This window comes from Bison bison, unplaced genomic scaffold (assembly GCF_000754665.1).
Source record: "Bison bison bison isolate TAMUID 2011002044 unplaced genomic scaffold, Bison_UMD1.0 scf7180017864527, whole genome shotgun sequence".
Classification (NCBI taxonomy): domain Eukaryota; kingdom Metazoa; phylum Chordata; class Mammalia; order Artiodactyla; family Bovidae; genus Bison; species Bison bison.
Genome location: NW_011495078.1, coordinates 10572311 through 10598241, shown reverse-complemented (window position 1 = coordinate 10598241; position 25931 = coordinate 10572311). Strand labels below are relative to the sequence as shown.

The 25931-nt window shown below is 39.1% G+C and overlaps 1 protein-coding gene across 1 annotated transcript in view; it reads left to right on the top strand.

Annotated features, from left to right (window-relative positions):
- The window catches only part of PCCA (propionyl CoA carboxylase, alpha polypeptide), a 363293-nt gene that overhangs the window by 45949 nt on the left and 291413 nt on the right, over positions 1-25931 (top strand). The window contains exons 5-6 of the mRNA XM_010831489.1: positions 8624-8737; positions 10853-10906. Of these exons, the coding sequence (XP_010829791.1) occupies positions 8624-8737; positions 10853-10906 (168 nt within the window). The remainder of the gene's footprint in view (positions 1-8623; positions 8738-10852; positions 10907-25931) is intronic.

Here is a 25931-nt window from a genome sequence, read left to right as displayed (position 1 = left end):
TGTTATATAGCAGTTAAACAAGTTGCAAGAATCATACACAGTGTGATGCAGTTTATGGGAAGAAAATCTTAAGCTCAGTATAAAACCGTACACTTTTATGTCTGCTCTGTGTATGAAATTAGCCAAGCCTGAAAGGACACATCCACAACCGTCAACAGTTCATTTCAGTGTAGGAAGTGGGACTTAGAGGCCTGAATGGGGATGAGAAGTTATGGTTATCTGTGTTGCTTAAACTTCTAAATTCTCTGTCAAGCCATTCTTACGTTACTTGGGATTAAAAAACTTGAGCACACCTGGATGACTCACTTGGATGTGTAGTCTTTATCAATCAGCGGCACCTCAGAAGCAGTGGTGGTGCTGGCCAGGTTCTAGGAGTTTTCGAGAGCTCCTGGCATTGGTGACTATTTGTATTTAAATTATTAGAACTGACATTTAACTGTTCGTACAGTTTGGGAATGCTTTAAGAAAAATATACTGCTTACAATGGAGGGTATTTCTTAATTCTGTTCCTAGACTCTCACTGTATCATTGTTTCAGAAATCTGTACTCAGAATTACATATGTATATTCAAGCATTCATGACTAGAGTCTTAAATGAATGTGTGGTAGCTTTTCTTTAGTAAATGGAAAATGATTACAAGCTAGAATTATCCCACATTCTTATTATTGATATTTTCTTTTTGTGTTGTTTGTGTTTTTCCTCCCATGTTGAATTTTTTCTGCTTGTTGTTTAGTCGCTAAGTCGTGTCCAACTGTTTGTGACCCCGTGAACTGCAGCATGTGTGTGCACACACGTGCACGTGTGTGTGTATAGCAGACTATATAAGTTCTGAAACTACATTTTTTACAATTGCTTGTCAGTGATAGCCTGTAAGTTGTGATGAATCTACATAGTTTTTTAAAAGACTGTAAAATTACATAAAGTTTATCACTTTATTTTTAATTGTACAATTCAGTGGCATTGTGTGTTCACACTGTTACAACCATCACCACCTTCTATTTCCCGAACTTTTCCCATTGAGTCTATAAATTTTGTAGAATCTCTTTCCAGGTTGTCTTTTGTCTTCACAGCCGTGTATTTGGCTGCTGATCTTAGGGGCTTCTAGTCAGGTTTGTGAGCCTGGGCACACACACTCACATCTGTTAGGTATTTCTGTGAGGACATCTCCCTGAAAAGCTCTATCAAGCTGCAGTGAAGAAGTTTTATTGAATACCTTGTGTGTGTACTGCATCTTACCAACAGTTACAGAGAGAAGAAGGTAAGATCCTCTTGCATCCCCAACATTCCCTGGCATTACGGGTAAGCCACATACATGAGGCAATGGCACCCCACTCCAGTACTCATGCCTGGAAAATCCCACGGACGGAGGGGCCTGTGGGCTGCAGTCCATGGGGTCGCTGGGAGTCGGACACGACTGAAGCGACTTAGCAGCAGCAGCAGCACATACATGAAAGACTAGTCATCTTCGGTTTGCCTTTCTTTTTTTGCCTCCCATTTGCTCTTCAACCGAGGGACGCCTGGCTTCTATTTCTGTTGTTCTAGTAAGTCCCCAAAGTTGCCAGAGATCTGGTTCATTGGATCCAATAGCTATTCTAAGTCCCTACCTTCTCTGGTCTGTCTGGAGCACATAGCACTGGTTCCTTCTGCTTTGATGCTTATTACTTCCATACCATTTTCATTCCCTCTCAGGCCTCCATGCATTTGGTACAGTGTTTGTACTGCTGGAATGCCCTTCTCAGTTGGCTTCTGTCTCAGGAATCTTCTTTGTCAGGTGAATCTTAACTTTCTCTTTATTGGTTAGTCATTAATCAAAAATTAATAGCATATTGCACTGTGCTGTGTACCAGGAGTAGTATCTCATTAGAGCTCACAGCACAGTGGATTTAAAATATTTTTATATGAAATTTCCTGATTTTATTTAACAATTTTATTGAATCATGGTGTACTTTTTAGACTTGTGCACCTCTCACCACTGTCCAGTTTTAGAATGTAGCCGTCACCCGGAAAGACCTCTTTGTGTCCGTCTGCAGTCACTCTTGTTGCCAGCTTCACCTTGGTAGCCACTGATACGCTTTGTCTGTAGTTTTGCATTTTCTAAAAATTTTCAGATACATCGAATTATTTAATAGTGGGCCTTTTGTGTCTGGCTTTTTCACGTAGAATAATGTTTTTGTGGTTGTTGTTCAGCCGCTAAGTCGCGTCTGACTCTTTGCGACCCCATGGACTGCAGCGCGCCAGGCTTCCCTGTCCTTCACTGTCTCCCAGAGTGTGTTCAAACCCATGTCCATTGAGTCGGTGATGCCATCCAACCATCTCATCCTCTGTCACCTTCTTCTTTCTCTTGCCCTCAATCTTTCCCAGCATCAGGGTTTCCTCCAATCAGTTGGCTCTTTGCATCACGTGGCCAAAATAGTGGAATTTCAGCTTCAGCATCAGTATTTCCAGTGAATATTCAGGGTTAATTTCCTTTAGGATGGACTGGTTTAATCTTCTTGTTGTCTCAGGAACTCTCAAGAGTCTTCTCCAGCACCGCAATTGAAAGGCATCACTTCTTCGGCGCTCAACCTTTTTTATGGTCCAACTCTCACATCCACAGATGACTGAAAAATCATAGCTTTGACTATACAGACCTGTGTCAACAAAGTGATGTCTCTGCTTTTTAATATGTTGTTGAGGTTTGTCATAGCTTTTCGTCCACGGAGCAAGTGCCTTTTAATTTCATGGCTCCATTCACCATCTGCAGTGATTTTTTGAGCCCAAGAAAATAAAATCTGCCACTGTTTCCAGCTTTTTCACATCTATTTGCCATAAAGTGATGGGACCAGATGCCATGATATTAGTTTTTTGAATGTTCAGTTTTAAGCCAGCTTTTCCACTCTCCTCTTTCACCTTCATCAAGAGCTTCTTTCATCAAGAGTGAAGTTCCTCTTCACTTTCTGACATTAGTGGTATCATCTGCATATCCAAGGTTGTTGTTTCTCCCAGCAGTCTTGATTCCAGCTTGTAGTTTATCCAGCCGGCAGTTTGCATGATGTACTCTGCATATAAGTTAAATAAGCCAGGTGACAATATACAGCCTTGACGTACTCCTATCCCAATTTTGGATTTTTTGAGATTTATGTTACTACATTTATCAGTTTGTGGCCCTTTTTTTGGCCGAGTAATACTCTACTATATGAATCGAATACATTTTGCTTTGTCTGTTTACCAGCTGCTGGCCATTTGGGTGGCTTCCAGTTTTTGATACTATGAATAAGCATGTTATGAACAATTGTGTACATGTGTTTGAATGGGCATATATTATCATTTCTCTTGGGTGTGTATGCTTAGGAGTGGAATTGCTGGGTCATTTGATAACTATCCTTTTTAGGTACTAACAGACTGTTTTCCAAAGCAGCTGTACCATTTTATATTCCCACTAGCAGAGTATGTGGGTTCAAGTTTCTCCTCATTCTCACCAATGTTTGTCATTATCTTTTTGATTATAGATATCCTGTTGGGTGGGAAGTGGAATCACATTGTTATTAATAGTGTCTTGGAAGAACAAAAGTTTTAAATTTTGATTAATTTTATCAGACTTTTTCCTTATGGATCAGTCTTCAGGAGACTGACATCTGTGGAGTGTATCTCTTTTTTTTTTTTATTTCAATTAAAAATTTTTTAAATTTATTTATTTTAGTTGGAGGCTAATTACTTTACAATATTGTAGTGGTTTTTGCCATGCACTGATATGAATCAGCCATGGGTGTACATGTGTTCTCCATTCTGAACCCCCCTCCCACTTCCCTCCCCATCCCATCCCTCAGGGTCATCCCACTGCACCAGCCCTGAGCACCTGTCTCATGCGTCGAAACTGGCGATCTGTTCCACATATGATAATATACATGTTTCAGTGCTATTCTCTCAGATCATCCCACCCTTGCCTTCTCCCACAGAGTCCAAAAGACTGTTCTATACATCTGTGTCTCTTTGTCTGTCTCGCATACAGGGTTATCGTTATGATCTTTCTAAATTCCATATATATGCGTTAGTATACTGTATTGGTGTTTTTCTTTCTGGCTTACTTCACTCTGTATAATAGGCTCCAGTATCATCCACCTCATCAGAACTGATTCAAATGTATTCTTTTTAATGGCTGAGTAATATTCCACGTGTATATGTACCACAGCTTTCTTATCCATTCATCTGCTGATGGACATCTAGGTTGCTTCCACGTCCTGGCTATCATAAACAGTGCTGCGATGAACACTGGGGTACACGTGTCTCTTTCAGTTCTGGTTGCCTCGGTGTGTATGCCCAGCAGTGGGACGGAGCGTATCTCCTGAGCTTCCTTGACCTCTGCCTTGGGTTGGGTGTTTGAAGACAAGAGCAGGAGGTCAGGCTGCCTCTCCCAGCCCCACTTCCCTACCTTACTGCCCTTCTCACCGTGGCCACATTCTTCTAGTTTAGTGTGGGGCCCCCGCGCTCACCAGCTCTCTGTGCCATCCACGCTTTGAGCCCCTCCAGGCTGTGAAGGCCATGGCCTGCCACTGCTGTCAGTCCCTGGAGACCTCGTCAGCCCCTGTTGGTTGTGCGCTGGGCTGAGCTTCCTGCGTCGCACAGCGGCTTCCCCTGGCTCTGGTTTCCCCGTGGTGATGTGCTTATCTCCACGCCGCTCTCTCCATTTGTCTCGCCCTGTCCTTGCCCCACTGTGTCCAAGTCTGTCCTCTATGTCTGTGGGGAAGAAACATCTTAAGTGCTGCTTGTCTGCCTCAGCTTTCTCATTCTCTGCTAGTTTGGTTTAGTATTTCAAAGCTTTCTTTCCCTAGATAGAGCTGATCTAGTCTATTTTTTTTAGTCTCCTTTTCACCTTAGGTGCAATTTATTTGATAAGATTAGGGCCCAAGCAGAGTTATCTTTTCATCATGTCTCAGGCATCTAACAGACTAATATGAACATTTCCATTAACTCAAAGTCTTAAAATTCAGACATAATCTTTAACCTATCTATGGCCAAGCATTTAATTATTTAAACAAAAAGTCAATAAGGAAGATGATTTTTTCAGTCCCATAAATTTAAAAACACATCTTTCTTCTGCTAGATTGTTATTTGGCCTAATATAAAAGGCTGATACAAGTAATTTTCCCCTATTTAAAGAATCAAAAAATTTCCAAGTGTTAGTCGTCAAATTGTGTCTTGACTCTTTGCGACCCCATGGACTGTAGCCCATCAGACTGCTCTGAATGGAATTCTCCAGGCAAGAATACTGGAGTGGGTAGACATTCCCTTTTCTAGGGCATCTTCCCAACCCAGGGATCGAACCCGGATCTCCTGTCTTGCAGGCAGATTCTTTACCTATATAAAAACTAATGCTTGAGGAGGAAACTAATAATCTTTAAAATAAATAAAACCCCATTTGGAAACTTTTCTATTGGAAAAGTTTGTGAAGACTAACTCCTTGACTTAGTACTTAAAATCTGATTTTCTATTTGAAACTTGCTGTCAGCAATATCCTGGTTAATTCACTAGTTCAGTTTCAGTTTTCCATTATTGTTATATTTTCATTTTACTATTGAAATATAAAAATGAAATTTATATTTTTTCAGGGTATTGACATTTTTAAGACATAAATACATCTAGTCAGTGTGGGTGATGCTGCTAAGTCATTCTTGAGAGGAGAGTCTGCACTGCTTGAATGCAGTTTGTTTTGTATTAATATCATGAGCTTCCCTAGTAGCTCAGCTGGTGAAGAATCCACCTGCAACGTGGAAGACCTCAGTTCGATTCCTGGGTTGGGAAGATCTGCTGGAGAAGGGATAGGCTATCCACTCTGATACTCTTGGGCTTCCCTTGTGGCTCAGCTGGTAAAGAAAATGCCTGCAATTTGGGAGACCTGGGTTCAATCTCTGGGTTGGGAAGATATGCTGGAGAAGGGAACAGCTACTCACTCCAGTATCCTGGCCTGAAGAGTTCCACAGACAGTATAGTCCATGGGGTCGCAAAGAGTCGGACACGACTGAGTGACTTTAACTTTGTATTAATATTATTAAGCCAAAGAAATCACTTTCGTCATTTAGAACAGTAGCAACCAAATTGAAATTGGGTTTTGAAAGTGTTTTAAACTGTTCTTTCCTGGTTGGCTCATGAGTATCTCCTTGGGCACTAAGGCAGCAGAATGTTCCTACTTTTTTTTCCTCTCTCAAATGGTTTTACCACGTAGTTTTGCTAGTACTGAGCCTGTGCCAGACTGTGGACTTGAGATGCTAGTATATGCTTCTACCTTAAAGCAAGACTTGTTTCTGAGAAATAGAAGAAACCAACCAACCCTTTAGAAACAGCATGTTTTGCTTTTCTTTGTAAAGTCCATAGGCAGTTTTGACCTGCTTTTGATGTATTTATTTGAATGTTTATTCAAACAATATTAATGATCTGCTAAAACATGTTAGGCTTTGAGCTAGATTCTCAGTATGTTTACATGTAAGAGTTTGTGCTAACCTAGGAAGAGTGTCTGTTTTGATGATAGTTGAAAAACAAGGGATGCAACATTATATATGCAGTTTGGTTACAGAAGTATATTTAGAGAAAAGCCTGAAAGTAAACAAGTCAAAATGTTATTAGGGTTCCCCTCCTTTTTAATGCATATTTATTGTAGAAAATTTGGCCATACCAATACACATGGATGCGTGTGTATGTGTTTCAATCCCATCCCCACCCCCTCCACCCCCCACAATACAATCCTTAGTTTCCATATGGATTACTAAAATTGGAGAAGGTTTAATTTAGCATAGCCTTTTACCTCAAAGACAATGGCTTAACAGTGAAAGTTAAGTAGTCATTCAAGTGTATCTATAAATTTAAAAGCTTGTAGCAGTAAAACTGTGCTGGGAGAGATTTTTTTTTTAAAAGGAATTTAAGACAACTTCTGCATTGCAGGACCTTATGATCTGGCAAAGGAGAGTGTATAAATTTTAACAGATGTAATCTGTAAAGCAGTCAAAGTGACATTACTGGGCAGGAGGCGATGAAATGTTAAATTTTGTACCAGGTACTATCGAAGCTCCGATCACAGGAGATTCATCTGAAGACTCTGGTAGAAGTGAAACTTGAAACACCGAGTAGCACCTGGAGGGAGATAAAGGCACAGAATAAGTGTGGATTTAACTTTAAAAACTATCCCCACCTGATTTATGCATTCTTTTTAAAGGATTGTTCAGTATTCAATTTCTTTCTTATAGAGAAAACCCACAACCACAACTACAGCAACTAAATTGCTATTAATAGGGAGTGACCTGGGCAGAAGGCAGTAGAAGAGTGGACATTCTGGTCTGAGAGGAGAAGAGCAAGTTGAAGTTGGCAGTAAGCAAGGCATACAGGAGAGCCTTGCTTTGAGTTTGGGAATCTTTAGGATTCCTTTGTGAGCCCGGCTGCCTTTCCTCAGATATTATTAGAGAAACTGAACTGTGTAGATTTGAGTATTTGATGTTAAGATACTGATCTATAAATCCCTTGAGTAGTAAGTATTTTTAACCTTTCAATACACTATACAGTTTTTTGCATAGTTTGAAAATATTTAATTGAATTGATAAAGATAACTCTGAACTTTCTTCAAGATGACTTGGGTGGGTTGTTTTTGGTGTTTTTTCTTTTTTTGGTCTCATTTAAAACCAAGTGCTTCTTTAAAAACTACTTTACAGCTGGGGAATATAACTTAGCAATACCCAAATGTATTTTCCACCTTAGACTTTTTGGAAGAGGGTAATACATGCCCAGGTATATGGATGTGTTCCAGTTTTTAATGACTGCCTTGTAAAATAAATTTAAATACAGTTCCTTAACCTGGAAAACTGTTAGGAAAAGCCATTTCAAAAACATTATGAATCCCTTTCATCATTTTAAAAGAATAGATTGCTTTCAGAAGTAAGTAACTTACTCTACTCTATGTTGAATGCCTTGTGTTTCTTAAGCAAAAATAGGTTTGAAACACTGTGGACAGAATAGTCTTAAAAATGGAGCACATATTCTTAAATTTGGAGTTGATGTAGAACTTAATGCATGTATTGGTTCTTTTAGGAAGAAAGGTTAAAATGGATGAGGATCGAATGTGAGACTGTTTAAACGATTCTCAAGGTTTTCTGGCGCGTGTGTGGTGGTATTGAACTCTTCAGTCCTGAGCTTCAGTTTGTCCCTGGTGCTGACCTGATGCTGAGCAGGAACACTCACCCCATCCCTTCACTCTGTTCCTCTAATTATCTCCACTTCCTGGGGAGCTTGCTTAGAACTGGGCAGGAGTGCTTGTTATTAGTATATTAGGCTACCCTGGCTACATGTAACAGGGTCGTTTTTGATACAAGATTTATGTGGAGATGAACTGAATATGAATAGGAGGCTAAAATTGTTTGCTGTGATTTTACCTAATCAAATTGGTGTGGAAATTATCGGGTTAGACAGTGAGTTAGGCTTGTAATAAATGAAATCATGGTTAATACAGCCCCTGAGCTTATTTGCCACACCGTAGTTCCTAGTGCGTATTCAGAGAGAGAGGTGAGGACAGCGATGCCCTCGGGTTCGCCGTTCTGTGTATGCTTGCAGATGCAGGTAGTTCTCTTTGCTGGGAGGCCCTGTTAACGCAGAGATTTCTCCTCAGGTTCACGTGAAGATGGCGGACGAGGCTGTCTGCGTCGGCCCAGCTCCCACCAGTAAGAGCTACCTCAACATGAATGCCATCATGGACGCCGTCAGGAGCACCAGGGCCCAAGCTGTGAGTCCGAATGAATCCATCTGCTGCAGCTGTTTCATATGTAGTGAGCGGAACGCTAGAGTTTGTATTTAAAAAAAAAAAAAAAAAAAAAGGAAAAGAATGATTGAAAGTGCTGTTGCAGTTCATGTCACATGAGAGATGTGGCCGAATCCGCTACTGGGAGTCAGAGGCTTCATGGCATCTGGCAGGGTTGGTCTCTGATCTCGCAGGTGGCTGTTGGGTTCAGCTTTCACACTAGGGAGCAGTTTCAGTTCATTTCCAAATTTGCTAGGAGAAGGGGAAAAAAAAAAGAAATCCCAATTAGTTTTGAGTATTAACCCTTTCAGTGTGATAATAGTTTTAAAAAACTGTTTTATAAATAGGATCCAAAAGACCCTGTCTTAAATTCTGTTTTAATCATTCATAAATTATCTGTGCCTCTTTATACTTCCAGAAATAAGATTGCAGTTGGTAATTATTTGGGTTTGGTGTCAATGGAATGTACATGATTTACATGGAGAAATTGGCAATTCTCCCCATCCCCAATTCTGTGTGAATGGAGTGGAATCCAAGGGAAAAAAAAGTTTCTGATTGGCCATAGTGTTTTATTAATATTGTTGCTGTGTGTGTGTATGTGTTTATCAGAGAACTAATTACATATAATGTTGAAAACCTCTGCAGAGTTATCTGAAATTGGATAGAAGCAGCCAATACCAGCAATTAGCCTGGAGTGCTCCAATTAGTGGGCACATTTCTTTTGGGGGAAAAAAAAAAACTTTTACTAAGATGCCTGTTTGAAGAAAAAACCAAATTCATGAGCCCTTATTATAGATGTCATAATTTATTAGCAGAGTTAGTGAAGGTAAAACTCTGTTAACCTATAAAGATAAAACTGTGTTAACTCATAGTAAAACTATAGATTGCCAGGATACAATCTTTAGTTAAATGTTTATATAAAATGAAATTGTTGGAGTGAAACTCCTCTCATATGATGTAGTAGTGTAAATTACTCTGTACCATGTTCATAAAGCTTAGTTTAACATTTAAAAAATCTCAGATGTGAATATACTTATGTGGCAGCCTGGATGGGAGGGGAGTTTGTGGGAGAGTGGATACATGTATATGTACGGCTGAATCTCTTTGCTATCCACCTGAAACTATCACAAAGTTATTAATTGTCTATGGTCCAAAATAAAATAAAAAGTTGAAAAAATAGATTAAACTTTAAAATTGAGGGAAAAAAGATCCTATCCTTTTATACCAAGTTGATCATGTAATTGCAGAGAAAAAAATAAACATTCAGGTAAAAAAAGAAATCTCAAATGCATAGATACTTCTAGATTAGATTATGATATTAGCTCACTTAGAAATTTGACATGTAGCAGAATTATTTTCCTAGAAATATGTTTAATACTAATAATAGAGTGACTAAATTTACGTTTGGTCAAATTTACTTGGTTAGAAGAGGATGGTAGAATTTAAGTTGTTGCAGTGTGGCTTGTGAGAGAGGAGAGCATGGAGTGGTTGTCACTGGCTGAGTGGAATGAGGAGGGGAAGAGGGGCAAATATTAGAAAAATCCAGACTATGGTGAAAAAGTAAAGCCAAACGTTGATTTCAGTTAGGTTTGATGAAAACTGATCATTGGGTAGTGGCTGAGTATGTTCATAATATCAGGAATAAAATACATTCATTGGCTTAGTAGCCAGGGTGTTGGAAAGTAGCAGTTTTTCTGGTACTGTAAAGGAAGGGGAGCTCAGAGTTTCTCCTCCATCTTGTGAAAGGTTTCCTTTAACGTAGTTCTTTGACCCACCAAGCTTATGACCAAAGTTGGTCTCAGGAAAAGTGGGGGAGTTTCGGTGGGGTTGAGTAGCATAGCCAAGTGCAAGTGGGCAGGAAGGTGTGTATGTAGCCGGCCCTGGCTGTGGTTAGGTCCGAAGCAGCGTGCTGCCAGTGATTTCTTGGCATTTGGATTTGAACTCGGAAACTGAGTTAGAGATATTCAGGATGTTAGAGAGGCCAGTAACCTTACTCGAGAGCCCTAAACAATAAATGCATTAACGTTCTCTTTGTTTTGCTTATTATAAAGGTTTTGCAAATCGGTAAAACTGAAAGTGCTTTTTGTTTTCATTTCTAAGGTACATCCAGGTTATGGATTTCTCTCAGAAAACAAAGAATTTGCCAAACGTTTGGTAAGTTTGTAATGAACGAGAAACTGTTAGCTTATAATTCAGAAAGCAGTGTGATTGTGTTGCTTTTGTAAATGTGGGTAGTGGTGAGTTACAGTCTTTTAATTGACCCAAAAATGATTCTTTGAAAATAGTTTGGGAAAAGTGAAGACTTATTCTGTAATCTTAAGTCTTGATTTGAAGAGTAAAATATGGAAAAGTTGTAAAATCATCATTACACATAATGAATGATACCTAGTTTATTACACATTGTGTGGACTTTGACTTTTAAAATTAAATATTTCACACTTTTAGCTAAATATGGCAGGGAGTCCAGTGATTTATTAATTATTCTACCATAAGCAGGAATGTGAAGCCAGAAGTAAGATTCTGGTATTTGTCCCTCTTATTGCCTATTATGGCATTTAATATTAAATCTTACTATGGCTTCTTTATTGTGGGAAAAGTTTTTTTTTTTTTTTTTTAATGATTTGAGTATCCTGCTGATACCATCATCCTGACTAGGTATGTGAACCTATATTTGCTTTTCCAAGTGTATTTACATCTACATTCAAGATGGTACTGAAACCTTAGTTTTTGAGTACTAAAGAATGATATTAAATAATGTTTCAAGAAACTCCTTAGATCAGTTAGGTATTAAGTTAACTTAGTATTTTAGTACATTATACTTTGTTTCTGCAATATGCTTGTATTTTGTTCTTTTGATTCAAAATTACTTATGAATGCAATTACCATTTTGAAGATGTTATTGTTGTTCAGTTGCTAAGTCATATCTGACTCTGTGACCGCATGAACTACAGCATGCCGGGCTCCCCTGTCCTTCACTATCTCCTGGAGTTTGTTCAAATTCATGTCCATTGAGTCAATGATGCTATCTAGCCATCTTGTTTTCTGCCGCTCCCTTCTCCTTTGCCTTCAATCTTTCCCAGCATCAGGGTCTTTTCCAGTGAGTCAGCTCAGCACCATCAGGTGGCCAAAATATTGGAGCGTCAGCTTCAGCATCAGTCCTTCCAGTGAATATTCAGGGTCAGTTTCCTTTAGGATTGACTGGTTTGATCTCCTTGCAGTCCAAGGGCCTCTCAAGAGTCTTCTCCAGCACCACAATCCAAAAGCATCAGTTCTTCAGCAGTCAGCCTTCTCTATGGTCCAGCTCTCACAGGTCTACATGGTGACTGGAAAAAACCATAGCATTGACTATTTTCACTTAAAATTCATAAATTTAATTTGGACAAATCTAAAGATCATAGAGTTCTATCTCAAAATGATCTGTTTCAACCAATTTACTTCGCAGATTAAAAACTAAGGCCTAAAGAAGCTGTGACTTGAGCTCACAAAGATGGCTAATAGTAAGAAATGTCTGGAGAGGTATAGGTATCTGAGGGTCCAGATCTCCGAGGTTTTGTGCAGTGTATCCACATTTTCCTGTTTATCACTTTTTATTATCTTGTTTGAAATTTTGGCTGAGGTTCTGTCATTATGTAAGAAAATGATTTGAATATATTTTAAATGTATTTGTACAATATGACATATTTAAGTTTGTATGAATGAGGAGTCTCTAAACTATGGTCCATAGGCCAAATGCAGCTGCGGTCTGTTTTTGTATTATAAATTAAGTTTTATTGTCACACAGCCTTGCAGTGTCTGTGGCTGCTTCTGCTTTAGAATAGCAGGGTTGCAGAGCTGTAGTAAAGACTGAATGGCCTGCAAATAAATATTTATGGTATGGCCCTTCATAGAAGAAGTTTGCCAGCTCCTAGTACAGATGAGTCAGAGAAGGCAATGGCAACCCACTCCAGTACTCTTGGCCTGGAAAATCCCATGGACGGAGGAGCCTGGTAGGCTGCAGACCATGGGGTCGCTAAGAGTCGGGCACGACTGAGCGACGTCACTTTCACGTTTCACTTTCATGCATTGGGGAAGGAAATGTCAACCCACTCCAGTATTCTTGCCTGGAAAATCCCAGGGACAGAGGAGCCTAGTGGGCTGCTGTCTATGGGGTCGCACAGAGTTGGACACGACTGAAGCGACTTAGCAGCAGCAGTACAGATGAGTATCTGAGTCTGGGAGAAGTAAAATGCTAATATGTTCATTCATGCATTTATGCAGTCATTAAAAAGGATCAGTTGATATCTTATGTTCAAGGCATTTAAGAACGATATAAAATTGCATCAGATGTGTGTCTTGCTCATGAGCAGCTCACAGTCATGTTGTGAAAAATACGTCAGGTACCACATGACTTCAGGGAGGAAAGTGTTATGAAGAAGATCAGACTCTCTGTTAATGAGGATAAGATTGTGCCATTGGGTGTTTCATGTTAGAGTAAAGAGGATAGAATGTGTGACTAACCCTCCTTTCTCATTTTTCTATTTTTATCTCCTCCATTTTCCTTTTTCCATGCTATGCCTCAGCCAAGCCAGACTGAGCGCTGTTCCCAAATGTGGCTGGTTCTTCCTGTCCCATCCTTCTTACCACTGTCCTCAGTGGTCCTGCCTGTCCCCTCGCTCCACATTTCCAACTACCATCTCTCTTTGAAGGCACAGTTCATGTTACCTCTACCAGAATAGTTTTCCATGTCCCTCTGGTGAGAACTAATCTTTTCCTCTGTCTTCTAGAGCATTAACATTTTTTAAAAAAAATTTCTTACTTGCTATACCACCTTCCCTATTATGTTAAAATTGTTTCTGTATTTTAGTCTCTTAAAATAAGTAACTTGGTCTTCTCATTCTTTGATTCTCTTTTGTTTTATCACCTAATGATTTCTGTGTAGTAAGTTCAATGAATGTTATGGAAAGATTCAGGAAATATTATTAGATGAAGAATCATAGAATAACCTGCAAGAAAACTTTCCTCCTATGACACAAGGGATGGTTTTGTAATGGGAAAGTGGTATTGCTGTGTGTTTTTATTCACCATGAAAACATGTAGTTGATGATAACTAACCTTCTCTTTTTGTACATCATGGCAAGATTCTTACTTGGGATATAATTTTCCTAGCATTAGAACTTTTCCCATTGAAGTGTGCCATTTAAATTATTCCTTTTGAAATGTCTGGCTATAGCTGCCAAATTCCATAAAAATAGCAGAATGACATAAAATTGCTTACTGATTTTGTTATGCATATCAACATTGTGTGGTTAGTGATGAGCCATTGAAATCTAATAGTTATTATCTCAAACTGGGTGTATTAGAATCTGTTTTCCAAGATAGTGGTGATAGACTACTATATTGGTGACAACCTTTGGCAAGAAAGATGAGCAGAACACGGAAAAGAAATTTTTAAGATTAATTACTGTGGAGTTCCTTTTACTGTAATAGTGTGACTTATGTTTGAAATTTAATAAAATGTGGAGGGCCCCCACCCATTAATTTCTGGTTCTGTATTTGTTTTATTGCTGTTCAAAATCAGCATAGTATTTACTTTGTTGATAGAAAAGATATTTGTGCTTTATCATCTGATACATTGTTTTTAGTTTACAGCTTTGAATAAATGATTTCTTAAATTTTTTTCTGATTTATGCAATTTTTTTTTTGCTTTAGAAAGTACCATGAATCAAATGTCAAAAGCATTCTAAACTTTATACATATTTTTTACAAGGCTAATTATTCTTTATGCTTAACTTATATGAAGTGGGATCAGATTATAGAGTATCCTTACTGCATATAATTTAAACAAAATCTTGTTTCAGCCCCTGGAAAGAGTGGTTTAAAGATTAAATGAGATTTAAAGAGATTTCCTGGGGCTTCCCAGGTGGCGCAGTTGGTAAAGAATCTGCCTGCCAATGCAAGAGACGCAGGTTCCATCCCTGGATAGGGAAGATCCCCTGGAGAAGGAAGTGGTAACCCACTCCAGAATTTTTGCCTGGGAAATCCCACGGACAGAGGAGCCTGGCAGGCTACAGACCATGGGGTTGCAAAAAGTCAGACCGAGCGACTGAGCACGCATTGTAAAGATTTCCTGGTATTCTGTTATCTTTCCGTTTTTTATATATGTATATTTTCATGTTATCATATCATATTTTAATGCAGCACAGCATTATAAGTTGCAGTAGTACCTTTATAAGAAATTCATGTTAGATTTAATAATTTGTGTCTCATGTATGGGTCTTATCCATGTATTTAAAAGATAAGTGTATATATGCGTATATACAGATAGTGTATTCTGTCCACAATGCTCAGCATTGAGGGTGGAGAGAGGAACTGTGGGAAGCAGTTGAGGTGTGATGATTGTATTTTTTGTCTCTCTTTGTTGGAGACTTTTTAGTAAGATAAAGAGTACAACTTTCAAAAACAATAATGAGGTGGATATTTTAAATCCATTGAATTGACCAAACATTTAAAAAATAGCTATAATATCCAGTGTAGGCAATTGAACAGGAAGTGTCTTCTTGTTCATGGGAGTGTAAATTCTTTCAGCCCCCTTTTTTCTGTGTTCCAGAAATTTGCTAGGATTACCAAAATTTAAAGCTTATATATTTTTTAACTCAATAATTCCACTCTTAAGAATTTCACCTACAAAGATATACTTTAAAAATGTTCATTGTAAGGTTGTTCATAGTAGCAGATTTTCAAATAGATCAAATTTTTTTCCTTTAAACTGAAGAGAATGACATCTACCCTGTAGGGTTGTTGTAAAGATTAGAAACCACGTGTATAATGAACTTAGCACAAAGTCTGGCATTACCAGGCAGATCACCTTATCCATTATAGGTGTTAGTAATTATTACTGTAGTCAATAGAGAGAGCTATTGAAGAGTTTTCTTTTTATTTTTTTTTGAGAATGAGATAGTTAATATTAGCATTTTGGGGGAAATCTGATATTATTTTCATGTGTATTTTGTGAGCTTAGGTGTTTTTCCTGTTGAGATTAATAATCTGATAATATTATATTCCTGTACACACGTGGATGATTCTGTAGTTTGCAAAATACTTTCACCTTGACCTATATGATTTCATTTAATTCATGCAACCATTTAACAAAAAGAAATCTGAGACTCAGATGCAGTGATAGGCTAGCAATCGCACGCTATTGGTAAGGAACAGAATCAGGACTTGACCTCAGTGGGATGAGCGTAAGCACATAGAGCTTAAAAAATCCTGTACTGTGGTTGCTTAGTTGAAAAGCGTCAGAAGCCAAACATTGAAGACCGAATACCTGTAGGGAATCTAGCCAGAACACACAGAAATCTGTTCCCTCAGTTTATAATAACAGAGGTGGCACACAGTCAGCTTGTGTAGATAGAAATTCAAAGAAACCCTTTCGCGAGGTCGTAGGTCTTCAGTTGCAAGATTGTAATCCACAGTGTGTAGGAATTGTGAAGTGTGTAGTAAGTACTTGGCAACTGATACTAAAATTATAAAGCTAGCAAGTTTGCCAATAACTTTGTTTAATAATATTTTCTTAAAATATTAAGAGTGCATTTAAAATAATCCATTTTATGCCCTGTTCACTCATATTTGAAAAAAAAAAAGCAAAGACCTTGCAAAGCCCAAAGGTGTTTTATAACTCTTATTTTATCTACATAGGTTGTGATCTGGGTAGCTCATGGAAGTATGTTTTGTGTGTGACTTAATTATGTATGTCATGGCTTAAAAAGGTTAATGCTACACTGTATTTTATAGACATCTAATTTTAACTACACAACTGCTCTTAACATTATTAGAAATTTCCGTTTTGGACACAGGTCTATGATTTTATTATACTAAAATAAAATAAGTTTTGAGAATGTGAAGTCCTAAGTCACTGTATACATTGAAAAGGAAGGTTTCTTCTATCTGTGAATGTCTGACCCCATCCCCTAGTTTAAATCCCTAGTGGCCACTGCTGCTACCAAATGTGTATTCTTCTAGAGTGCATGCATGCATTTGTGTTAGCCTGCTAGAATTTGCTTATAAATTTGTTATATAGGGCACTCATATTTGCTGAAGTAAGGTTTTGTTTGTTTTTAAGAAGAGAAGTGGGGCTCCCCAGGTGGTTCAGTGGTTAAGAATCCACCTGCCAATGCAGGTGTGACCCCTGGGTTGGGAAGATACCCCGCAGGAGGGCATGGCTAGCTACTCCAGTGTTCTTACCTGGGGAATCCCATGGACAGAGGAGCCTGGTGGGCTACAGTCCGTGGGGATTCCAGAGTCAGACTCGACTGAGCCACTAAACTAACAAGAGAAGTGGCACAGAAATTTTCTTCTCTTCCCCCAGACTTTTAGGAATAGATGTGGAACACCTACATGCAGATACTCCTGCAACATTCCTACTTACTCTTTCCGACAATGTGTGGTATCTTATGATTTATATCAAAGAGAACAATCTCAGATTAAGTGCCTTGCCCAATGTCACATGGCCCAAAAACGAGAGCATAGTATCTTACAGAAGTCTTTGTTAATCCCAGGCTCAGTAAATGTTGTGAACTGCTTCTAAGATGAACTGGAACTAGACCCGATTGTTAGTGTTTTGTTTTGAATTGACTGCTTTGGCATCTATTTTAACTGTTGGTGGAAACTGTTTCTCTTTTGACTCCCCTTCCCCCCCTCTAATTGGTGTACCATTGTTAAGGTCTAAAATCAGAATATATCTTTTGGTTTTCTGGTCTCCTGAGCTTGGACATCAGTGAAAGTAATTGTCTTGGCTTGGGTTTGCTGTTACAGGTAAAGTGAGTTGGGAAAAACTACAGAATAGTCACGGATGTCCGTGTCCTCTCAGGGATCTTTTGTTGAATTAACAATGTCTTCCTGAATTTAGAGGAGAGATCTGGTGACTGTGTCCTTCATAACGGACTGTGTGTGGGATGTTTGAGGACATGGCTGAGAGCGCGCTGGCTTAGAATTCAGCTTTGGAAAGATGACAAGGCCTAGACATGCTCTAAATCGGATGCCTGAGAAGGAAAAATCTTCTGTTTTTAGGGAGTCTTTAAGGCAGATTTGTTTAGAATTGTGGGGCTTGGGGTGATTTCAGTAGGAAGGTTTCTTTCTCCCTTTGGCTTGAGGTTAAAACAGTTTGAATTTTATACTCACACTTTCCTCCGCCCTCTCCTTTCTGTCTGCTTGCTTGCTGGTATTACCACTGTCTGGACTCTGAGTTAAAATTCTTAACTCTGCCGCTTCGGAGCTCTGTGATCTTGGACAAGTTGCTTAATGTTTGATTTGAAAGACTGATGTCTTTTATGCTTACTGTTGGCAGGACTTGGTTTTCTCCATCTGACTCATGTCTCTTGTGGCCAGCGTGTAGTCACGCCACTCTTTTTTAATCCTTCTGATCATCTGTATTTTTTAATTGTAGTGTTTGGCCTTTTAAACTTTTTGGTTTGCCTCAGTCTTATTTTCTTTAAAGACAGCTTTTTTTGAGATATAATTTATATCATAACACTCACCCTTTTATAATATAAAAACAAGTTATATAACTATTGCTACTATGTAATTTCTGTAGAATCTATTGCCATTTAATAAATTACCAATATGACTGGATTTATGTCTAACATTTTATAAAATTTTGTGATTGTCTCTTCTTTCTCCGTCTTTCCTGTCTTCTTTGGGTTATTTTATTTTCTGGAATTCCATTTTAAATTGTTTAGTGGTTTTCCTAGGGATTACAGTATACATCCTTACTTTTTATGGTCTACTTAGACCTAGTACAGTATTATGCCATTTCATGTACAATGCAGAAATTTTGCAGTCTCATAGCCCACTATTTCCTTCTTTCCATCTCCATTCTCTGTGTTGAGTTTTTGTATGTGTTTCATCTGCATAGGCTATAAACTCCATGGGAAAATGTCATAATTTTTCCTTTAAATGTTTTTTGAAATGAGTTAAGACATTTCCTTCATTAATGACCCAAATAGCATTCAGTTGAAATTAACACTGATTTTTATTTTTGTTCTTTTTGTTTTGGTTTTGTAGAAGAATTATTAAGTTCATTTTTTATTATGTTTAAATGTGGTAAAATGTACATAACATAAACTTTACCTTTTTATCCATCTTTAAGTGTACAGTTTGGCGGCATTAAGTATACTTACTGGTACACTGTCTATCACTGCCTTCATCTCCAGAATTCGTTCATCATCCAGAACTGAAACTCTCAACCCATTAAATAGTAACATTCTGTTTCCCCTACCCCTGAACATTCTGAAATCACCCTACCCCTCCTACTTTCTGTCTCTGAATTTAACTGCTCTGGGTAACTCTAAGTGGAATCATACAATATTTGTCCTTTTCTGACCGGCTTACTTCACTTTAGCATAATGTCTTTACTCCATGCATGTTGTAGCGCGGGTCAGGATTTATCTCCTTTTGAAGGCTGAATAATAGTCTGCTGTATGGATATATACCACATTTTGTTTATCCATTATCTGTTGATTATCACCCAATTGGTACATGGGTAGAAGGTAGAAATTACCCTTTTTAGTTTTTTTGTATCATTCAAGAATCTTTCAATACACGTTTGTTAACTATTCTTTAGATGAGAGAAGTTGCTAAATTAAAATTTGGAATTTTGAAAATAGAAAGGGTATTTGTGAAGCCTTTCTGTAGTGTCCTGTTGTAATGCAGTTTTTAACATAGTAACTTTGTGATCTCTTTATTTTTATCCATTTATTTGTAACTCTTATACTTAAAATTTAGTGGAGAAGGTTGTTGTTCTCATGAAGGTAATAGATTGAGGATTTTGTGGGACTAAATGAAGTAACATTAGTTATCATGGTTACATATAGTTAATGATTCTTACTGCCCCACATACATTCTAAAATTAGGCTTTTCAGTGCATGCTTTCTAAAAAGGGGCAAAGAGGCAGAAATAATGAGATGATTCTGGGGCTTTGTTTTCTGACTGGACCTTATCTAAAGATACTGTTACAAAGCTTTTGAGGTGCCATACTGAAAACTGTGTGACATGCTGATTTGCCTAAGCAGAGAGTGTTCCTTTCTTGTGTGTGTGTACTTCCCAACATGCTTAGGGCATGTCTGCAAATGTGTGCACTTTCTTAGCTTTTTATTCAGCCCTTCACATATGAGTTGGTTATTGAATGCAGTTTTTTAAGAGAAATAACCTTAATGACCCAAGTCAAATCCCTTATGATTATTCAGTGGAAGTGACAAATAGATTCAAGGGATTAGATCTGGTAGACAGAATGTGCCTGAAAAACTATGGACGGAAGCTTGTAACATTTGTCCAGGAGGTGGTGATCAAAACCGTCCCCAAGAAGGAGAAATGCGGGAAAGCAAAGTGGTCATCTGAGGAAGCCTTACAAATAGCTGAGAAAAGAGAAGCAGAAGACAAAGGAAAAAGAGAAAGATATACCCAACTGAATGCAGAGTTCCAGAGACTAGCAAGGAGAGATAAGAAAGACTTCTTAAGGGAACAATGCAAAAAAATAAAGGAAAACAGTAGAATGGGAAAGACTAGAGATCTCCTCAAGAAAATTAGAGATACCAGGGCAACATTTCATGCAAAGATGGGCTCAATAAAGGATAGAAACAGTAAGGATCTAACAGAAGCAGAAGAGATTAAGAAGAGGGGGCAAGAATACATAGAAGAACTGTGCAAAATAGTGACCATGATGCTGTCACTCACCTGGAGCCAGACATCCTAGAGTGTTTAGTCAAGTGGGCCTTAGGAAGCATTACTAGGAACAAAGCTAGTGGAGATGATGGAATTCCAGCTGAGCTATTTCAAATTCTAAAAGATAATGCTGTTAAAGTGCTTCACTCAATATGTTAGTAAATTTGAAAAACTCAGGAGTGTACTGAGAAAAACACTGGAAAAGATCAGGACTGGAAAATGTCCAGTCCTGGACATTCCAATCCCAAAGAAAGGCAATGCCAAAGAATGTTCAAACTACCATACAGTTGCACTCATTTCACATACTGCCAAAGTAATGCTTAAAATCCTTCAAGTTAGGTTTCAGCAGTAGGTGAACTGAGAACTTCCAGATATACAAGCTAGATTTAGAAAACACAGGAAGCAGAGATTGAATTGCCAACATCCATTGGATTGGATTGTAGAAAAAGCAAGGGAATTCCAGAAAAACATTTGCTTCATTGATCACAACAAACTGTGGAAAATTCTTAGAGATAGTAATACCAGACCACCTTATCTGTCTTCTGAGAAACCTGTATGCAGGTTAAGAAGCAACAGTTAGAACCAGACATGGAACAATGGACTGATTCCAAATTGGGAAAGGAGTATGCCAAGGCTGTATATTGTCATCCTGCTTATTTAACTTCTGTGCAGAGTACGTCATGAGAAATGTCAAGTAGATGAATCACACACTAGAATCAAGATTGCTGGGAGAACTATCAACAGCCTCACATATGCAGATGATACCACTGTAATGGTGGAAAGTGAAGAGGAACTAAAGAGCCTCTTGATAAAGGTGAAAGAGGAGAGTGAAAAAGCTGGCTTAAAAATGAACATTCAAAAAAACATTCAAAAAGATCATAGTATCTGGTCCCATCACTTCATGACAAATAGATGGGAAAAAAGTGGAAATGGTGACAAATTTTATTTTCTTGGGCTCCAAAATCACTGCAGATGGTGACTACAGCCACGAAATTAAAAGATGCTTGCTTTTAAATCAAAATATTTCCTTACAAGTACAGTGGCTGAGAAATGTAACACATAATTTTTTCTAATGATATGCTATTTCTCTGGTTGTAGTTCAGTTGCTAAGTCATGTCTGACTCCTTGAGATCCCGTGGACTGCAGAACGCAGTTTTCTTTTTAAAAGAAAAACTATGACAAACCTATGGATGTGAGAGTTGGACTGTGAAGAAGGCTGAGCGCCGAAGAATTGATGCTTTTGAACTGTGGTGTTGGAGAAGACTCTTGAGAGTCCATTGGACTGCAAGGAGATCCAACCAGTCCATTCTGAAGGAGATCAGCCCTGGGATTTCTCTGGAAGGAATGATGCTAAAGCTGAAACTCCAGTACTTTGGCCACCTCATGTGAAGAGTTGACTCATTGGAAAAGACTCTGATGCTGGGAGGGATTGGGGGCAGGAGGAGAAGGGGACAACAGAGGATGAGATGCCTGGATGGCATCATTGACTTGATGGACGTGAGTCTGAGTGAACTCCGGGAGTTGGTGATGGACAGGGAGGCCTGACGTGCTGCAATTCATGGGGTCGCAAAGAGTCGGACACGACTGAGCGACTGATCTGATCTGATCTGATGACAAACCTAGACAGTATATTAAAAAGCAGAGACATTACTTTGCCAACAAAGGTCTGTCTAGTCAAAGCTATGGTTTTTCCAGTAGTCATGTATGGATGTGAAAATTGGACCATCAAGAAGGCTGAGTGCTGAAGAATTGATGCTTTTGAACTGTGGTGCTGAAGACTCTTGAGAGTCCCTTGGACAGCAAGGAGATCAAACCAGTCAGTCCTAAAGGAAATCAACCCTGAATATTCATTGGAAGGACTGATGCTGAAGCTCCAATACTTTGACCACTTGATGCAAAGAGCTAACTCTTTGGAAAAGACTCTAATGCTGGGAAAGATTGAGAACATGAGGAGAAGAGGGGAATAGAGGGTGGGATAGTTAGATAGCATCACCGACTCAGTGGACATGAGTTTGAGCAAACTCTGGGAGATAGTGGAGGACAGACGATCCTGGCATTCTGCAGTCCATGGGATCTCAAGGAGTCAGACATGACTTAGCAACTGAACCACAACCAGAGAAATAGCATATCATTAGAAAAAATTATGCTTTGCATTTCTCAGCCGCTGTACTTATAAGGAAATATTTTGATTAATATAGATGCTGCTGTTGATTACAACAGTAGAAGAGTACAAGCAAAACAACTGTGATCTTGATGTGAATTGATAAGATTTCTACCTTTAGCAGTTTAACTTTTTGGAATACGTATTGTGTGCCAGGCACTATTGCAATCACTATGTGTACTGATTCTTTTGCTTTCATAACAGCCCTGCAGGCGGATAGTACTGTTTTCATAGGTATAGGAGGCAAAAGCAAGGTAAATTTATGCAGATTGCTCACTAGCTCTTAGTACCTGGGCAAGGATTCAAGCCCAGGCATCACCTACTCTCCTATCTTCAGGGCTGTAGAAAAGATTGTACAAATTCAGTTCAGTCAGTCAGTTCAGTCACTCAGTCGTGTCCGACTCTTTGCGACCCCATGAATCACAGCACACCAGGCCTCCCTGTCCATCACCAACTCCCGGAGTTCACTCAGACTCACGTCCATCAAGTCAGTGATGCCATCCAGCCATCTCATCCTCTGTCGTCCCCTTCTCCTCCTGCCCCCAATCCCTCCCAGCATCAGAGTCTTTTCCAATGAGTCAACTCTTCACATGAGGTGGCCAAAGTATTGGAGTTTCAGCTTTAGCATCATTCCTTCCAAAGAAATCCCAGGGCTGATCCCTTCAGAATGGACTGGTTGGATCTCCTTGCAGTCCAAGGGACTCTCAAGAGTCTTCTCCAACACCACAGTTCAAAAGCATCAATTCTTCAGCACTCAGCTTTCTTCACAGTCCAACTGTCACATCCATACATGACCACAGGAAAAACCATAGCCTTGACTAGACGAACCTTTGTTGGCAAAGTAATGTCTCTGCTCTTGAATATGCTGTCTAGGTTGGTCATAACTTTTTTTCCAAGGAGTGAGCGCCTTTTAATTTCATGGCTGCAGTCACCATCTGCAGTGATTTTGGAGCCCAGAAAAATAAAGTCTGACACTGTTTCCACTGTTTCCCCATCTATTTCCCATGAAGTGATGGGACCAGATGCCATAATCTTCGTTTTCTGAATGTTGAGTTTTAAGCCAACTTTTTCACTCTCCTCTTTCACCGTCATCAAGAGGCTTTTTAGTTGTTCTTTACTTTCTGCCATAAGCGTGTCATCTGCATATCTGAGGTTATTGATATTTCTCCTGGCAATCTTGATTCCAGCTTGTGCTTCTTCCAGCCCAGTGTTTCTCATGATGTACTCTGCATATAAGTTGTATAAGCAGGTGACAATATACAGCCTTGACGTACTCCTTTTCCTATTTGGAACCAGTCTGTTGTTCCATGTCCAGTTCTAACTGTTGCTTCCTGACCTACATACAGATTTCTCAAGAGGCAGATCAGGTGGTCTGGTATTCCCATCTCTTTCAGAATTTTCTACAGTTTCTTGTGATCCACACAGTCAAAGGCTTTGGCATAGTCAGTAAAGCAGAAATAGATGTTTTTCTGGAACTCTCTTGCTTTTTTGATGATCCAGCAGATGTTGGCAATTTGGTCTCTGGTTCCTCTGCCTTTTCTAAAACCAGCTTGAACATCAGGAAGTTCACGGTTCATATATTGCTGAAGCCTGGCTTGGAGAATTTTGAGCATTACTTTACTAGTGTGTGAGATGAGTGTAATTGTGTGGTAGTTTGAGCATTCTTTGGGATTGCCTTTCTTTGGGATTAGAATGAAAACTGACCTTTTCCAGTCCTGTGGCCACTGCTGGGTTTTCCAAATTTGCTGGCATATTGAGTGCAGCACTTTCACAGCATCATCTTTCAGGATTTGAAATAGTTCAACTGGAATTCCATCACCTCCACTAGCTTTGTTCGTAGTGATGCTTTCTAAGGCCCACTTGACTTCACATTCCAGGATGTCTGGCTCTAGGTGAGTGATCACACCATCGTGATTATCTGGGTCGTGAAGGTATTTTTTGTACAGTTCTTCTGTGTATGCTTGCCACCTCTTCTTAATATCTTCTGCTTCTGTTAGGTCCATACCATTTCTGTCCTTTATTGGGCCCATCTTTGCATGAAATGTTCCCTTGGTATCTCTGATTTTCTTGAAGAGATCTCTAGTCTTTCCCATTCTGTTGTTTTCCTCTATTTCTTTGCACTGATCCATGAATCAAGGCAAATTGGAAGTGGTCAAACAAGAGATGGCAAGAGTGAACGTCGACATTCTAGGAATCAGCAAACTAAAATGGACTGGAATGGGTCAGTTTAACTCAGATGACCATTATATCTACTACTGCAGGCAGGAATCCCTCAGAAGAAATGGAGTAGCCATCATGGTCAACAAAAGAGTCTGAAATGCAGTACTTGGAAGCAATCTCAAAAATGACAGAATGATCTCTGTTCGTTTCCAAGGCAAACCATTCAATATCACAGTAATCCAAGTCTATGCCCCAACCAGTAATGCTGAAGAAGCTGAAGTTGAATGATTCTATGAAGACCTACCAGACCTTTTAGAACTAACACCCAAAAAAGATGTCCTTTTCATTATAGGGGACTGGAATGCAAAAGTAGGAAGTCAAGAAACACCTGGAGTAATAGGCAAATTTGGGCTTGGAATACACAATGAGTAGGGCAAAGACTATTAATAGAGTTTTGCCAAGAAAATGCACTGGTCATAGCAAACACCCTCTTCCAAATCAAATTCCTTATGATTATACAGTGGAAGTGAGAAATAGATTTAAGGGCCTAGATCTGATAGATTGAGTGCCTGATGAACTATGGAATGAGGTTCGTGACATTGTACGGGAGACAGGGATCAAGACCATCCCCATGGAAAAGAAATGCAAGAAAGCAAAATGGCTGTCTGGGGAGGCCTTACATATAGCTTGTACAACTTGTTACAGAACAATACAAAACCTTTACAAGTTTTCAACTCTTTTTTTTTTTCTTCACCCATCATTATGTTTTCTTTGCCAGACTGTGTGTGCTCTGTCACTCGGTCGTGTCCAACTTACGACCCCATGGACTGTAGCCCGCACCCACCCCCCCAGCCTCCTCTGTCCATGGGATTTCCCAGGCAAGACTACTAGAGTGGGTTGTCATTTCCTCCTCCAGGGCATCATCCTGACCCAGGGATGGAACCTGCATATCCTGCCTTGGTGGGCCCATTCTTGACCACTGAGCCACCAGGAAACTATAATAAATTTAATAATTATGATTTTGTTAGGCCTGTTGATCTAAAGCTTATCTAAAGAGTTGTCTGCAAAAGTTAAGCTTTTCTCCTGAAAGCTGGAAGTGAGGAAAAGAAGCAGTTAAAATAAGAAAAGCATATAGGAAAAAAAGAAATGGAAAGCAGTGGTTGT